The 17,245-nt window shown below is 39.9% G+C and overlaps 1 protein-coding gene across 8 annotated transcripts in view; it reads right to left on the reverse strand.

Moving 5' to 3' along the window:
- Nucleotides 1–17,245, reverse strand: part of rgs3a (regulator of G protein signaling 3a) — a 119,383-nt gene that overhangs the window by 22,660 nt on the left and 79,478 nt on the right. For 7 of the 8 annotated variants that reach the window (XM_005459492.4, XM_025908953.1, XM_005459491.4 and 4 more), the window contains one exon: nt 9,460–10,452. In XM_005459492.4, coding sequence (XP_005459549.1) covers nt 9,460–10,452 — 993 coding nt within the window. Of the gene's footprint in view, nt 1–9,459; nt 10,453–13,039; nt 13,062–17,245 lie in introns of those variants that run through there. The other variant, XM_005459496.4, reaches the window with a different exon arrangement.

Raw genomic sequence — 17,245 nt, forward strand, 5'->3', positions numbered from 1 at the left:
TTCACAGCCAAGCGGAAGGGCTGGCTGCCAGCAACTAAAGTGATTACTAGGAAAGTAGCAGGTCAGGAGGAGACGTATGGCATTCAAGAGGGAAGGAAGGAATGCTGCAAATGAGATTCCAAACACAGAAGCAGGGGAATGATGTGGGTCACACATCCATTTGTGTAAATGTCATGCTTCCTCCGTCCCAGGGGAAGTAAACAACACACAACAGTCATGGAATATCTGACATTACCATTGGTCTCAATGTGTAGAGTGACTGAGAACTTAAAGCATCTGCTCCCAGTCATTTTTAAGTCGCTATGTCCAAACTCTTTTACTTTGATGTGTTCTGAAAGTCAGCAGCTTTAAAAGAGTCGGCTGTTTTAAAGCTATAAAATGCGTGCTAAAGACAAATGTCATTCTCCAATCTGGACTAAAAGAAATGGTTGGCTTTGTAAAAAAAAAAAAAAAGTTTTATCATCTAAAAATAAACAAAAGCTATAGCAGTGTATTTAATACATTTTGTGAAATTAATAATTGTTCTCTCTCTATAGCAAACTAAATGTACTTTAGGTTAATTAGTACCACTGCTGCATGATTAAATGTGAGGCATTCAACAGATTATTGTAGTCATAACAGAAAATAGCAAGCAAAAGAACTCCATGGAAAATACATAAAAGGGTTAGGAATAAAAAGATTATTCATTAGCTAAATTAGATCTTTTATTCCATAATGAACAAGCAAAGAGTGAACTGTGATTTTCCTGTCTTTACCCTTCAGGGCTGATTGCTCCATTGACTCTGTTCCCATCCTGTGAGGACAGCATGTGTGTTCCTATCATCCCACCAGCATTGTTCTCCCTGACTTCTGCTGCCCAGGGAGTACAACAGAGTGTATGACTTTGTCCTGTTTCTGTGCGTGCTGGGACACACTTACATGCTTCTACAATGCAAATCAAGGCAGATTTATGTGCTGATAGCACAAATTGCACATGTACCTCTGTCTCGATGTCCCTCTTTTACTTCAGTCAGAACACACAGAGAGTTCATTCAAAGTCTATCCAAGGCAACAGACTGTGCAGATGAATGCTCAGATTTGGTATTAACAGTATTACCAACTGCAATAATAGCGACCTTGAAGAGTATTTTCTGTGTGTTAGCACTACGCAGCAAGTTTCATGTACTGAATGATTTGCCATTTACAATCTGTGAAATGATTTGCAAAGGATAAAAATTTGGAAGTATTTGGAAGTATTTTACTGAGTGGAGATCATCCAGCAAAATGTGAATGTGACTGATATAGTTGCCAAACTTCAACTGAGCTCATAGAGAGATGGAGGATGAAAATCACCACTGAGCACACTTTCTTCAGACTAATGCTAGCTAATGCTAGCTTGCCAACTAATCTACAAGCTATCTAGGCAAAATACTGTCTTGATTGGATAAGATCAGCTAATTCATCCAAATTTATGAGGCTGATATGGCAACTTAGCTTGCTATTTTCCAATGATTTGTTGGTTTTTATCCAGCAAAATGAAATATGTATAACTGATGTTTGCACTCCACAGCACTAGCTAAAAGAAAAAGGTTAACCAAAGTTATAGCTAAAGGACAGAAAGAAGTTACACGTGTCCTGCATTGGTGGCCAAAATCAGTTTTGTTGCTATTATATTTATACCCAGTTACAAGGTATATATGCTGGTCTCTCAGTTTACAACATAGGGTATGATAGAGGGTAGAGGAGGATTTCCCTCTCTCTGGTCTACATATCTCCCCCCTGCTAAAATTTTTTATATCCCCAGTGGGGGATATAAAAATGCACCCCTACCCCCTCTGATTCTACAGCAGGAACAACAACACAACAAGAAAGTGAGTTTTCCTTTCAGCACTTCAACACAGATGACACTGCCTGATAAGTGGGGCTATAATCTAATTCTTTTCACTACAACCTCTTCTTAAGCCACTAAGTAAATATGCTTTAGAGTAAAAACCTAACCAAATAAATGAGAAATGAACCAAATTCATTTTCCCCCCAAAATCCTAGAAGTATTCCTGGACATCATCGACATCAGAATTCCCTACAAAGATGAGTTATCCAGCTTCTTATCACTTTTTACTACATTGCAGCTATGCAACAGGGATGCTGTCATCATGCAGTTCTAAAGGGAATCTTCAAATAAATTATGCGCAGGGTTTGTTGCCTTTGCAACTGATGGTGCCTCTGCTGTGATGCACTAATAGAGAGGAAAAGCCACAAAAGAGCAAAACGATCAGTCATACACTTTATAATGAACCTGATCGTCATTTACTGCATATTGAATCCGGTCCATGATGCTGCAAAACACTTTAAAGAGCCAAGTCATTTTCACATATTCATTAACTCTCAAACTCAGAAAGTCTACTATTGATCTCAATAAATAAAACATAGTTAGAGTTGCCTCCTTTGCCTCTTTAGAGATTTGAATGTGTGGTTAAAAGAGGAGCAGTGCACTGCAGATGATGCTCTGCAGGATAGTAGAAAAATGCCAACATGAAAGCAAGCTATTAAATATAGAGGAATATTTGTTTTATTAAATATTTTATTAAATACACAGTCGGCCAAACATTGCTAGGTGGAAGAAAGATCTGATTTAGTTTTGGTATGTTTAACCATTTGTATTGTTTCACTGAGCCAAATGTGTTTGGAGACAAAAACAGGAGACTGAGAAAATTGCTCTTTTGAATTTAATTTGATTAATTTAAAAATACTTCACTACATTACTGTAAATGTTGAGATTAGATGTATAAGTTGGGAGCTTGTTTTTCTGAAGCTCATAATTATTCTATAAGACAAACAGTACCAATGTCCCGTAAGCTTCACTGTGCAAAACTGGTGGGTGACGCACACAAACGTGAACAACAGGTCCCTTAAAGGCTACAGGTATCATTAATAACAACAGCTGTACACAGCTTACTTATGGAACCATCTATAAACATTTATTTATCTAAATATTTTGCCATAGCAGTATTTTTTGGCTGACTCAGCCAAAATACTGCTATGGCAACGAGCGCTGCAAACACCCCAGTTCAAACACACAGAGGACACAACTATGAAACAGGAGGCCTTCTGGAGTCTGTCTTGAGTCATCTGAATGTCAGGAGAATGCCAGTGATAGCATCCAAAGTCCCAACATTTACCGACCAAAGAGAATACACTATAGGAGACTGAGGTGAGCAGACAGCGTGGGTCTGCTGAACTGAGCTCTGCTAGTAAGTGCTCTGACATCAGGGCAACGCGTCTGACGAAAGAAAAGCATCATCAAACACTCTGCACACTAATTAGTTTAAAGTTCAATGAGCAGATGCTGATGGTCATTCCTGTATACTGCTCAAAGACTTGCATATTCCCAAGATGCAAGTGATAACACGATATTGTATTACTCATCAAGCTGATGACAACTGAAACAATACTCTCCAATGATTTCCTAGCTCTCAGTCTGTTAGGTCTGTTAGGTCTCCTGTGTTGGTTTTTCATACTGTAGCAAGTCACTAACTTTGTTAAATGTTAGTACTGGAAGCAGGTGTCAGGCAGTCTGTTACAATTACTGAGACAGGGTCCTCTACAGTCATTGGTACTGACATGTGTAAAGCACTCCTTCATGCACAGTACAGAAGAGTAACTATTAAAATGCCCATTAAAATGCAGGCACAATCACAAACAGGCAAACAACTGATAACAAATAAACAAGGGGAATGCAAGCATAATTACTCAGGATTAGCTAGCCTTTGTTGTGGGGGTTTTGTAAAAATGCACAACTCCATGAATGAGTGGTTAAGTAGTAGCATGGGAGTATGAACGTTGAGATCTTTAACAAAGATTACATTTTTAAACCAAACACACAGTAGAAGGTTTAACTTGTTTGTAAATTATGGTTCTTTTTATGTGTCTGTATTCTACTACTTTACTTTTGTATGAATTAGTTAAAGTACGCTTAACAAGCCTGGAATTTCTCCACATGCTAAAATGGTCTTTGTAGAGCTACGAGAAACAGCTTCTAACAAAGGTTTAAGGAGTGGATGTAAGGAATAATATCACTCTCAAAGCCAATAAGAATATTATGAACTTCTACTGAACTTAGTTTAACTTAGTTAAACTGCACATTGCAACAGGAAAGCCTCTACTCAGCACTGAAACATCCACTGCATACATATTTGGTTCTGGATGCTCTAAGCTGGCCTAGTCATGTCAAAACCTTCTCTCGATTAAAGCACAAGTTTAATCTATAAGTTTATCTATAGTGTGCTTTTAGACAGGATTATGTTAGACAGATACATTTTTACATATTACAACATTTAATCATATATCAGTAATCTACAATTATTAGTATCGGTCAGTATTGCTCTTTTGAGATGCCAGCACAGAACACCGCATGCCTCATTCACTAAGCATGAAAAGCCAGTGCTGAAGGGAAAGTGGTTTGCAAAGTGGCTTGCAGATGCGAAGTCATTTTAGGCAGGCTAACTTGGATAAGTAGGTAGCATTATATTATCCAGGCTAATGGGCTCTGCACAACAACATAAACTTAATTTTCATCTCTCCAAAGCACTTCATCTGCTGGTTTGGATAGAGACATTTTGTATGGGACCTGCAGCTTGAACCTGAATATTTTATTCTTCATTAGGCAATTAAGTTACCGCATGGCTTCTTGCTTTATACGATGTTAAAAGTCAGTTGAGAAAGTGACTCCATGCAAATCACAGCATTAAAACAGTGCGCCGTAGGAAAACCACTGGCACTGTGTGTGGGTGCGTGTGTGTGTGTGATTTACAAGTGCCATAACTTCTCGTGATATGCCAAAACAGTTCAGGCCAATGTTGTAAATAAAACGAATGGAAACTGTTATGTGGAAAAATTGAAGGAGAATGCAAGAGGACCTCTTGGCTGTGTGTTGTTCTGCAATGTAGTTACAATATGGCTGGGAGTGAAGATGAATCATTAAAAAAGAAGAAGAATGAATGAAATAAAGCTCTTTGTTTGCATACTGATTGACTAAGGGATTGTTTGATGCAGAAATATGCATATAGACTTAGACGTATATATGTGAGACCTCGGGTTTGTGGGTATGTGCAGTTACTTTCTCCCCAACTGTGCATTCCTCTTCCTTCTTAAGTCGAAATTTAAAAAACAAATGAACAATCAAACATACAGAGACAGGGATAGGGGGAGAATAATCTGTCTGGAACCTTCCAGACAGCACAGAAGACTTCACCGAAAGACAAAGGGAGATGTCCCTGATTTCATAACAAGAGACAATAAATCGTTCCCGAATAAAAAAAAGAAAAAGTCCTGTTCAGACTTACATAACTCCTTTTTCCCTTTATTGGAAACGTACATGGACGCTCACATTACATTTACATTATGGACTCTCCGCCATTAAATTCTGCTGTAAACTGTGGAGTAACACAGCACAACCTAAAAAAACATTGCATTCAGTTTATTCACATTTTTTGTCAATAAGTAGGAGGTGACTGGATGCTGTGTTGACTGTTCTGAAAGTTTGCTCAGTCTCAGTAAATATTTACATGTTACTCATTTAGCATTGCAGTGGACTGGCTGCGCCCTGTGTGCATTTGAACTGTGGCCTTTTGTCCCATCCAGGCCAACTACTGTACAACGAAATCAAGGAAAACCCACGTTTTTGTCCACAACGCCATCTGTGTTCAGTGGGTCGTAGTGCTCACAGACGATACGTGCTGATTGTGATGTACGCCTTGGCACCTGGCAAATTACCTGTGGTGCCTGTTTTGTTTTACGCTGAAACAAAACACTTGAGATGTGCCTGGTACTCATCAATACACTGTATTTTTAAACAGTTTCCATGAACAACTTATTTAGTTCATTCAGTAAAAAAACAAAAAAAACAACCAACCCTATTCTTAGGCCCGGTCATGCGCTGAGCCATATGAGATAAACACAATAATCTTGATATCAAGTGCTATAACCTTTGAGCTAAAATTAACAAATATGCAACTTAGGGCCTGAGGCATAATGAGAGACAAGGATTAATAGAATAGTTTTTCTAGTGGAAAATTGCTGGGGCTTTACTCATATTTTTCTGTGTCACCCTAAAATAGAATATTTAAGTTCCTGTAAATATTTTTCGTGATTATTACAGCACAGAAAGTATTATGTAAAGGCCAGAAAAACAGAAGCCAATCTTTTCTCTGAAGGTACGTCCCTCCAAACACACTGCTGTGTGTTCTATTGTTTTAACCTCTTTAATGTGTGCTTAACCCTAACTATCTTTTCTACTCAATGAGTGTTTTTCTGGCGTTCAACCTGTTTAACATAATACATTATATGCTTTATTCTCCCAATGACATCAAATTAGTTGTGCAGGAGCCAACAGGACAGAACTGGACGGCCTGATTGTGTGCACAGTGTACAAACATTACTGGAAAACATCTGCATACGTATTGAATTGTTGAAGTGTTGTTCAAGCCAAACATACGTTTTTTTCTTTCTTTAAATAATGTTAAATAATATTAAACAACTGTTTTTTATTATTTCATGTAAAAGTAAGAGAGGGGGGAGTTAATGTTCTATAATAATGGCCAGCTACAGAAACAGCCTTGCATGAGAGAAAACTGCAAGTTGGCCTCAGTGATTGGGCTGGAAATACGCTGAGACCATTTTTACAACTGTCAGAGGTGTCCGTAACATCATGCCAAACGACACCGATGTTTTCAAATTTAAATACATACTAATTTGTTTTCATCAGTGTTCATTTTATACTATCTGCCTGGGTCCATCCTTATGTCAACGCAAGAATGTAAGCATCACACACATTCAGTAAACACACTGAAATAGTTTCCCCACCCAACATCTGTAAAGACAGGCGATATTTATTCAAAATCCAAACAAACATTTAAGCCCCGTAAACAGATTTTTTTTTTCTTTCTTTGGGTTGCTTGGGTTAGATCCTCACATGTCAGCGACATCTGCGAGGGGGTGGGTGTCTGTGCAGCGAGAGGAGACTCAATGTAATGACCTCACTGAAAAGACAATTTATTGGTTTTAGCTCCTTCTGTAAAAACGACTGTAAAAAAAAAAAAAAAGGACCATTTGATCACCTCTGGACTCCATTTGTTTTGGGTTGTTTACGTAGAACAATTTTAGATTTTTTTGATTCAACTTTAAAAAATATATATATATTGTTTACCACGTTCATGGTGCTGCACAGTGCCAGTTACAATGATTTTACATAGATGACCAACAATTATTTGAAATCAGATTTCAAGCACCAATTCTTTTCTTTATTCCTTTTCTTTATACTGTATGTCTTGAAAGAGCACTACTACTGGCTACTTGGTTAAGACACAAATTTAAGTATTACTGGTTTAAACTTTAGTTTATTGCTATAATTTTGCTTCAATCCTTCTGTTGTCTTTGATTGAAATGCCTTATAGTTTTTATCTAATTACTATAAAATACCACAGGAACTGCTGGAATTTGAAAAGACACCAAAGAACTTTTACATTTATAAACAGTTGAGCTAGATCAGGTTCATTTTTACCTGCATGGATAAAACATGAACAGTTGAAAAGTCGAGAGATTAAAAAGAAACAGACAAAAGTATATTCAAATTTTTCACCAGTCCGGTCCTTGCTTACCGTTTCACTGAAGCAGCAAGCAAGAAAAATCTCACAGTCAAACAAACTGACATTATTTTTCTTGACCTGCTCTCTGTCCGTCCCTGGCTCTCTTTGCATTGATGATAGGCCACTAAAAACATCAAGTGAGAAGAAAAGGTGCAGAACGGAAAGAAAGACAGGAGGAGGTCTGGTGCTTGTTAAAGGCCAGACACGTCTGTCACACTTTCTAACTCACATACACCAACCTGCAGAGCACTGAGTTGTGTGAAAAGTATCTTAAAGTGTATGATAACTGATGTGGCACGTCAAGTATTCATGAATAAGTTATTCAAATAGTAATAAGACAATGTGATCAGTGAAGCTAAGGCTTTACTGCAAGTTTAAAACAAGCACGATCAGACAACATTGTATACGTTTTTTCTGTTTGTTTCTTTGTTTTACCTCCAAAAACAACATCAAGGTTAATCAATGATTCTAAATTAATTAAAGTCCCCACCCGGTGTGGTCAAGTGGTTCTGATTTCATCCTACTGTAACAGTATAACACTGCAAACCAAATAGCTCTAGATAGCTTTAACTAAAACACAGACACACACTCTGCGCCTGAAGATGTCACAAGATTTATTAACGAGTGGATTTGGCATGTCATTTTAAATAATGGAAACAAAAGCCTCAAAGGAACTGTATCCATGACGCCAAGAGGTAGTAAAATTACCCTTGAATCTGCCAAGACCAATAGGCTGCAGCTCCGTCTGCTGCATTCCTTCTCTGCGCAGTGTACACACCTTGCCATTTAAGGCTGCCGAGTGTGCTGACAGACTTGTGGAGGGAGAGGCAGATAAAGAGGAGAAGTATTTTTGATAAAGCAAGCACTTAATCAGCTCTGTTACCAATATATAGTAGAGCCTATTGAGTTCTGCTATCACTGACTTATTTTCCTTCCATTTAATACATTTTTCTGATCCTTCTTTTCTTTCTTTCACATTTTTTCCAAACTATTTTTGCTGAAACATGTGTGCAGGTGTGCAGACCAGCACTATAAATACTTTTGGAAGAAACAGTGGCACAGATGATGAATCGTCCGTGCGCACCGTCAGTCTGATAATTCTAAGGACAAATAAAAAACCTATTACTTCATAGTGAACAGGAACATGAGACAGAATCATTTCTCAGTTAACATTACTCAACACTGGCATGAGCAAAGTGAGAAAAGGCACAACTCTTTCTGTTACTGTGTGTAAGGCGAGACAATATGATGCATGCTACCCTCTGCTGGACAAGTGAAACAACATTTACCAGCACCTCATCTCAAACTGCAGAAATCCTTCTCAAATACGAGCCCAAAAATGATTTCATTATTGCACTATTCTATTTTTGTTTGTGACCTTTACGATTACAAAACTTACACAGATTGGTATGAGATGTAGGAAACACACTGCTATTATAGATAATGCTATAATTTCACAGTGTTCTTGGATCTTTTACAGATTTTTACGTAACAACATTAGAGAGACAATGAGACAGTAATTTGAAATTTATGAAAGTTTAACAGTCAGCATTAAAGTGTTTTGTATGTAAATGTGAGTAATCTGTGAATAATTATAAGTGTTAATTACAAGCTGATGTAATTATAACGCCAGGTAGAGCGTGCATTTGCTCTGCTTTACCACTTGATGTCACCCTTTTCACTAAAACCACTGGAAAGTAACTGGGCTATTCAGAAGGAATAGCTGAAACGCCACTGGTCAGTATTGCAGTGCTTGTTTCTGTGGGTTTCTTGTTGCTTGTACTTCGTGACCTGTTCTCTGTGTGCCTCACTGGTATTTCACAGTGACGTTGCTTACCTTCCTCCCAGAAAATAGCATACACAGCTGATGCATGGAGCCTCCATTCTTGGTCAGCTCTTTCTTCAAGGTTTTAGGTGATGGGAGTGTCCAGCCGCCCTTGTGGGATCCCCCTCCAGTTTCTAGGCAGTTGATGGCGTTGTCAGAAGTGAAGCAAGGCGTGCGGGGGTCCTGCAGGAGGCTGCCCTCGCTGTGTGTGCGCCTGCGGAGGGAATTTTGCACACTCAGCCCCCCTCCTCCATGTTTCTCACACGTGGCACCCTCTACCATGCTTCGGCGCTTGCTGTCACTGCGCTGCAGGTAGGCGTCGTCGCTGTCGTCTTCATCATCTTCTTCTTCAGACTCCTCGTCTTCGTCTTCGTCATACTCTTCTTCGTCAGTGTTGGGTGAAGAAAGGGCATCGGCGCTAAAGGAGCGGTCAAGGCGGAGCTCCGGGATAACAAACGAAGATGAGGAGGAGGAAGGGGGAGCGTTGGTGTCAGGCGGCTCTGAGACATTGTCCTCGTCTGTGTTTGACACCACCAGGTTTAAGTTCACCTCCTCCTCGTTCCTCTCTCCTTCATCCTCTCCTTCATCTTCTTTCTCGCAGCCTTCGCTCCCGACACTCTTTCTGCCGGCCTCCTCTTCCTCTTCATCCTCCTCTTCCTCTCGCTTGTTCTCCTCATCCCTCCTGTCCTTCCAGAGCTCCATCTCATGCCCCTCTATGCTCTTGGAATCCTCACCCTCAGTGGAAGGCGGTGGTGTTGGAGGTACCTTAAGTCCCTCGTCAGATCCCACCAGACCTCCAAGGGGCATGTAGACCTCATCCAGAGGGGTGAGTGGCTCTGAGGGGTGAGGACTACCCAGCGTTGGGGGCTCAGAGGGACTGGAGGGATACAGGCTGCTTTCCTCCCCTTCTGAGCTACGTGTCGGCAGATGGAGGCATACACCTCCTCGATCTCCTCCTACTCCACCCAGTTCACATGAAGGGGCATCCACCTTAGGCTCCAACATCTGGAAAGAGAGGAAAAGACAAAAAGAAAGACACAGAGAATGAATAATCAGCCTCAGGCTGTTTGGATAAACCCACTTAACACTTTCATTAAATTTTTGTTTGAAATACTCCTATAACGACGTTGAGTTATACTGGCAGGACGAGACAAGACAAACAGTGTCTTTTGGGATGATCACAGTGCCATTTAAAGCAATAATGCTCCTGCAAATTCTTGCATAGAGACTATCATGACCTGGCTGCCCCACCTGGAAGAGACTGAGGAACACATCCCACATCTGGAGTGCTTACAACCATGTCATGAGAGAGAGCACACCGTGGACCAAGATAAAGCAAAGGAAATCTCAGATACTCATCTTCAACTTGGGCTTCCAAGGTATGAAAAGCGACATACCAAACAACTTCACTGGTAATTTTTGTTCCCAACACCGCATCAGTTGATAAAATGCCAGACACTATACTGCAATATTAGTGCATGTGAGTTCATATTGTGATATACTACTGTTCAGTTCACCAGTGCTGCTGGCTGCTGCACTACACTCGAGCTTGCTGCAGTGATTCAGTCAAATTAAACTGGTACTGTGCCCTCGAGGCAGTGGAATAGAAAACAAACCAAACCTCTTGCAGAAACTAATGAGATTACTCCTACATTAAAAAAAAAACAAAACATCTTTTCATCCATCTATCTCCTCTGCGATGTTTCAAAACATTTGAAAGTATAGCTGTAGCTCACATGACCACTGCCCTCACCCATTTCCCCAAGGCCTAACATAATAACCCTGTCGCACACTAATGCGAATGTGTGTGTAACAGCACAATGCCCGCCCTCCCCCCCCCCCCCCCCCCCATGCACTTGGCAATCCATCCCTTTTAGCATCCTTCCAAAATCTGCTAGTTTTAAATGCTGCTTTAACCTCTCCCGGCCCACAGTGGATGGTTTATTACAAATACATTTTGAGTCGGCCCACAGAGTAGTCGGTGATGCTAAACATATCAGTCTGAGTATAGGAAACACTTACAAAGTTGGAACTTTTTAGTGGGATGTTGTGATGCTGCATTTTTTTTCTAATTGCTGTTCTTCTTATCAGGAACACCTAACATGTGTTAGGTGTCCACCACTAAATATGGTTCGGAGACACCTTCCAGAAACCAGAAGACTTTAAACAGAGGGGCCCTTTACCCAAGATAGAATTTCACCATAGGAAACTGACAGTGGTCCAAAAAGTACCAAAAATAAAATCTACCTGTTAAATCCCAGATCTCCAAGCCAAGTCAACAGAATCACTTTTAGCTTGTTTAAGTCTCGATCAAGTCTTGTGAAGGGCCTCATTGTGCTGGCCAAGTTAAACCATGACGATAAGCTGCAGTCACAAGATGCAGTGCTCTAACTGGAGATAATATTGCCTCCTCTCAGGCAGTTCTCATGATATTTCACAAGACGTTTGTGTACTTTTGCAGATCAAATTAGTTTCTGCGGAAACGATTGGCCTGGTTGTATTTTTGTCTAAACTTTTGACCCATATTTACAGAAAAATGTGCTCTTTCATTCAGCACCAAACATAAACAAAATCCTAAAATGTTTTAATATTAACGCCTTCCATTGCTGCCCTTGTGCAGAAGTTAAGATAAGAATGTGGATACTAAGTACATAAATCAGCCAATTGCTTTTTGTTTCTTAGTGGATGATGTGCCTCGCCTCTACAGTTATTTTATAAAGAAAATACTCTGAATCTGAAACAAAAACTAAGCCGAAAATGCAGAAGCAGTGTTGAAAATTAAAGAGAGTCTTACTGCTTCTTTGGGAATTAACAGGGTAATTAGCAGCCAGGTGCTGTTAATCAAATGCACTTGATTAATTGATCATCAGCAAGTGCAAGCACTTCAGTAAAGGCTGAAGTTTTGGCACTTTGCCTGTTTGAAGCATTCAGGCGTTTATTAACACAACGATTTATAGAGAAGGAACTGTTGCTAATGATCAATCTGGGAAGGGTTATACGATCATTTCCAAGCAATTTGATGTTCATAATAAGTAGAAATCATTCGAGACAGCAGCCATTATTCCCAAGACATCTCAGGAAATTCACCCCAAGGTCAGATCGCACTGCTCGGAGAAATTGAAGAAAAAAAGAGCTACATCTCAGACTCTACAGCCCCCAGTTAGCATGGTAAATGTCAAACTCCATGACAGCATGATTAGGAAAAGACTGAACAAGTATCGCCTGTTTGGAAGGGCTGCTAAGAGAAAGCGTCTTCCCTCTAAAAAGAAAGTCGTGACACAGCTTAGGCTCACAAAGATGCATCAAATCAGCTACAAGTATGGTGGCCCTGAGAGGCCAAACGGACTGCAACTTAAGAAAACACCAGCAATATGAAAAACGCTGAAAAAGCACACAAAACACAACGGAAATAGGAAAAACAAAAACGGAAAAACAGATTTCCAAAAGCACAAGGGAAGTGTTTCTGGGGAGACAACAACCCGACGGACCAGTTGTAGGAACCAAAACATGCTAGGTAAGTGTGTTTTAATCTTGTGATTCATATAATACTGATGACGGATTTTTAGGCTAATAGTTAGGCTAACACACTTACCTCTCATTTTTTCTTTCCTCACAAAACTGATAGATCCTCCACTTCTTTTAAGTCTCCCCCAGCGCAATTCTTAGCATATTTTGGTTCCTGCAACTGGTCCGTCTGGTTATTGTCTCCCCAGAAACACTTCCCTTATGCTTTTGGAAATCAGTTTTTTCCTATATCTGTTTTCTTTTTTCCTATTTCCGTTTCCGTTTTTACTATTTCTGTTGTGTTTTGTGCGCTTTTGCAGCGTTTTTGTTATTGCTGGTGTTTTCTGATGTTGCAGTCCGTTTGGACTCTCAGGGCCAGACCTCTGGAACAATGTCCTCTGCACATATGAGACCAAAGTGAAAATGTAAGTGTTTAGCGTCCTCCAACACAGCATATCAATGACAACACCTCATACCACCTAGGTATGAAACCTGGGTTTGTTTTGCAGCCACAGGATCTGGGCACCTTGTCAGTGAGTTGACCATAAACTCCTCTGTATACCAAAGTGTTTTATGTGTGTGAAGCAATGAGGCCAAAATTGGGTCATGCAACAGGCCAATGATCCGGAGAACAATAGAAGAAAAAGAACGAATGAAAAGGAAAAGAATCAATGATCCAATCAAAATCCAGACCTCAACCTTATTGAAATGTTGTGGTAGGACCCGAAGAGAGCTAAGAGACCTGTGTATAAATGAATACCTGTAAACATTCGATGAACTGAAGCAACACTGTAAAGAAGGGCGGGCCAAAATCCTTTCAGAACAATGTGAAAGAATCATGAAATTACATGAAAACAATTACTTCAAGTTACTGGTGCTAAAGGCGATTCTAAACATACTGAATCACAGGACTTATTTAATTTCTCACACATGGCTTCTGCATTTTGGTTTCGTGTCTGCTGAATAAATAATGACACTGTGTGATAAATCATGTTTTGTAGTTCCCTGAAGGTTGTATACACCCAAATTTAGACCTACTAAAGATGATTTATGTCCTGATATGTAAAATCTTAAAACTGAAAGACAATGTACTTTTTTTAAAACATGCAACAATTAATGTTACTCTTTATACATTTTGACTTCTTTACCCTCCATTTCTAAATTGTCCACTGTAGCCTAGAGATAAAATCAAGGCCCCATTACCTCCAGTATAAACTCTGGTAAGGTAGAGGGTATATAGGAGGTATTTTTAGAATGAAATGCACTTTGATAAAAGCCATAGAGGAAACTGGAAGTAAAGCTTATCACTTTATCCTTTCTTCTCCTTACTTTGCCTCTGTTCATTCATTCTTCATGTTGTGCAAGTCATAGCAGTGAGTCACTGACAGTAATTGATGACTTTTAATCACGTTACAAGGCTTGTCACAGGATAAATATGATGATTTCAAAGGAACCTAAGATGTTTGGGGATATATATAATTTTTTTCTTCTGTGTTTCTTCACATATTTAGACCTGAGATTTATACGGCGTCTATTTTTGCACCTTGCCTACCCCATCTCTCGCTCTGTCTTGTGCACACAAACCCCTGGCCATTGAAGATATGGCTAGAGACACAATGGAGCCACCTGTCCTGTCAGATACACTTGTTCCTTCTCACATTCTCCACAGCGAGCACACACATACACGCACAAAAATCAAGGAGCTTTGCATTAACCCCTTTTAAGCAACATGTCCTCGTGTCTTAAGCCGAAGACCAAGAACAAACATATCAATAAATTTCGAGATACCTTCCAAATATGACATCGACCTCACTGCACACTTTTTAACATTGTCTGTTCCCTGAATCTGCCTTAAAAGATGAATGAAACACGCAGGCTAATGGGCCATGAGACATCTGCGGCGTGCAAGCCCTTTGTGTCTATGCTTGCGTCTGTGTGCGGTGCGTGCATATAGCGCATGTACACGTGTTCCAAATGTGTTTCACAGTCATCAATGATTCAACAGAATATAATCTCCGCCATTGCCTCATTAAGGAAGGAAACAAAACCAGCCCTAAAAGGCAGAGAGAGTGAGATGCAGGGTAGGAGAGTGAATAGATGGAGGAGACAAAGTGGATAACAGAAACAGAAGGAGGAAAGGAGGAGGGGAGTCAGTGAATGGCAACAGCACAGAAAAGAGATGAGTGAGTGGGAAAGGGCAGAGGAGAGGAGAGGAGTCTGAATCTTATATCTTATCTTTGTATGAAGCTTATAGTTAAGGCTAAATCACATGACCCTGAACTATCGCTTCGATACGTTGCGAGAGGCTCAGACTGCTGCAGGACTTCATGTGATGCACTGAGCATTTTGTTTCCACGCACATCTTCTCAGTCCCCATGTGTTTCTTTTCTCTCCCTTCTGCCCAATTTATGCTTCAGTGGGAAATCTATGCTGTATCTTATGACGTCACCTGACATCCACCTCCCGAAAAATGTAACTACACGTTGGGCAGAATCAGCCCACAACTACTGTGATTGGCCTGTTCACTGCATCCTATAACATCCTGTGCAGCACTGAATTTATCCATGAGGGGATAACAACCATCGCCTCAGTATAAAGACCAATAATCACAGCGTCAATATAAGGACTCACAAATTGCTGAAACTCCCGAAAAGGATGTGAGTGAATGTACAAAGTAGTGAAAAAAAAAACCTGAGGCAAACATATATCAGAAAAAAACTGATGATAACAAAAAGCGAGGAGCCAGGATGAAAAAAAACGGTCCCAGCACTTTTTTCTTTTTAAATCGTCTGGCACGACGTCACAGTAATTAACACACAAGCATAAATGTGGGCAATGACATCAACTACTTACGTAGGTTACGTACAAAGGTTCCCCACAGGAATCTAAATCAGGCATAAGTCTGTGTTTTGTCCTGTTTCCCTACGGTCACTCCCCTCATCCCCCAGCAGCAGCAGCAGCAGCATTTGGCTGCCCCTCCCTGTGCCTGGTTCTGATGGTGGTGTCTTCATGTTAAAAAGAAGTGGTTTTTCCTTCCCATCACTGCAAAGTTCCTGCTGTGATTGTTGGAGTTTTGTCCCAGGTAGGGTCTGCAGGTTCTTTACCTTACAGTAAGATGGTCCTTGAGGCAACTGTTATGATTTGTTTCTATATAAATAAGCCTGAATTGAATTGAACTGGATCTCATAAATCTCACTGGTGTCATGTGTATGGCCCTTCAAAGACACGATTCATTCTAAAGAGAAGTGCCATATTCAAATGAGTTGCCAATAGCAATAAAATACTGATCTGAATTTGTAAACAGCAAAAATCTGAACTTAGAAAAGATTTGATTTAATGCTTTGATAACCAGACAAAGCCAGCAGGTGTTTTCATTCATCAGTGAATAAAGTAATTTTACATGTTTTATACAATTTTTTCCTGTGTGTCTAAAACTAACAATGTAAACATTTCATAAAAATAAACAAATAAATAAATAATTGACAGTGCCAACAGCTGATGAATGGATCTGAACACACTTTGTAGCAGACGTCAACAGGTTTATATCTCTATTATTATTAAAACGAAATTTCAATTTATTTTCTAATTTGTCCTTTGACCAGATAACTTCAAAATGAATGGCATTCCCATTAGAGCTAACTGTACTTGCTCGTCGCTTTTTTCCGCTGACGGAAAAGACAAACGCTGTTTAAACTGTTCAGCGTGATGACTGAAACCGTGCTAATGGCTAAATGTCCAGGCAAATTAAAAACAGCATATCATCATCTCTCATTTTTCACATATTTGTTCCACCAATCATGCACACGACCATATAAAATTTTTCCAATTGGTTTACACCTCCTCTACAGAATTAAACATCAAAATCAAGCACAGAGTTTGGGTTTCTCTAGAGCAGGGGTGTCCAACTCCAGTCCTCAAGAGCTACTGTCCTGCAGCTTTTAGATGCATCCTTGTTCCAATACACCTCAATCAAATGAATGGCTTGTTACCAGGCCTTTGCCAAACTTGCTGAAGACATAATTCAACCATTTGATTCAGCTGCGTTGGAGTAGGGATGCATCTAAAAGTTGCAGGACAGTAACTGGAGTTGGAGTGAACATTACAGCCTCCAGAGCAGCTAACTGAATTTAAGAACAGGCTTAAGGACTCTACGTGGGCTTTGAGCATAGCGGAGGGAATGGACCAGCAGATGATGACGTTTATAATGTAATATAATTTATAAGGTTTATACTCCCATTTCCTAAGAATCCATTTTGATTTGGGCAATAGCCCATAATTTTCAGATTAAGAGACG

This window comes from Oreochromis niloticus, linkage group LG7, assembly GCF_001858045.2.
Source record: "Oreochromis niloticus isolate F11D_XX linkage group LG7, O_niloticus_UMD_NMBU, whole genome shotgun sequence".
Classification (NCBI taxonomy): Eukaryota; Metazoa; Chordata; class Actinopteri; order Cichliformes; family Cichlidae; genus Oreochromis; species Oreochromis niloticus.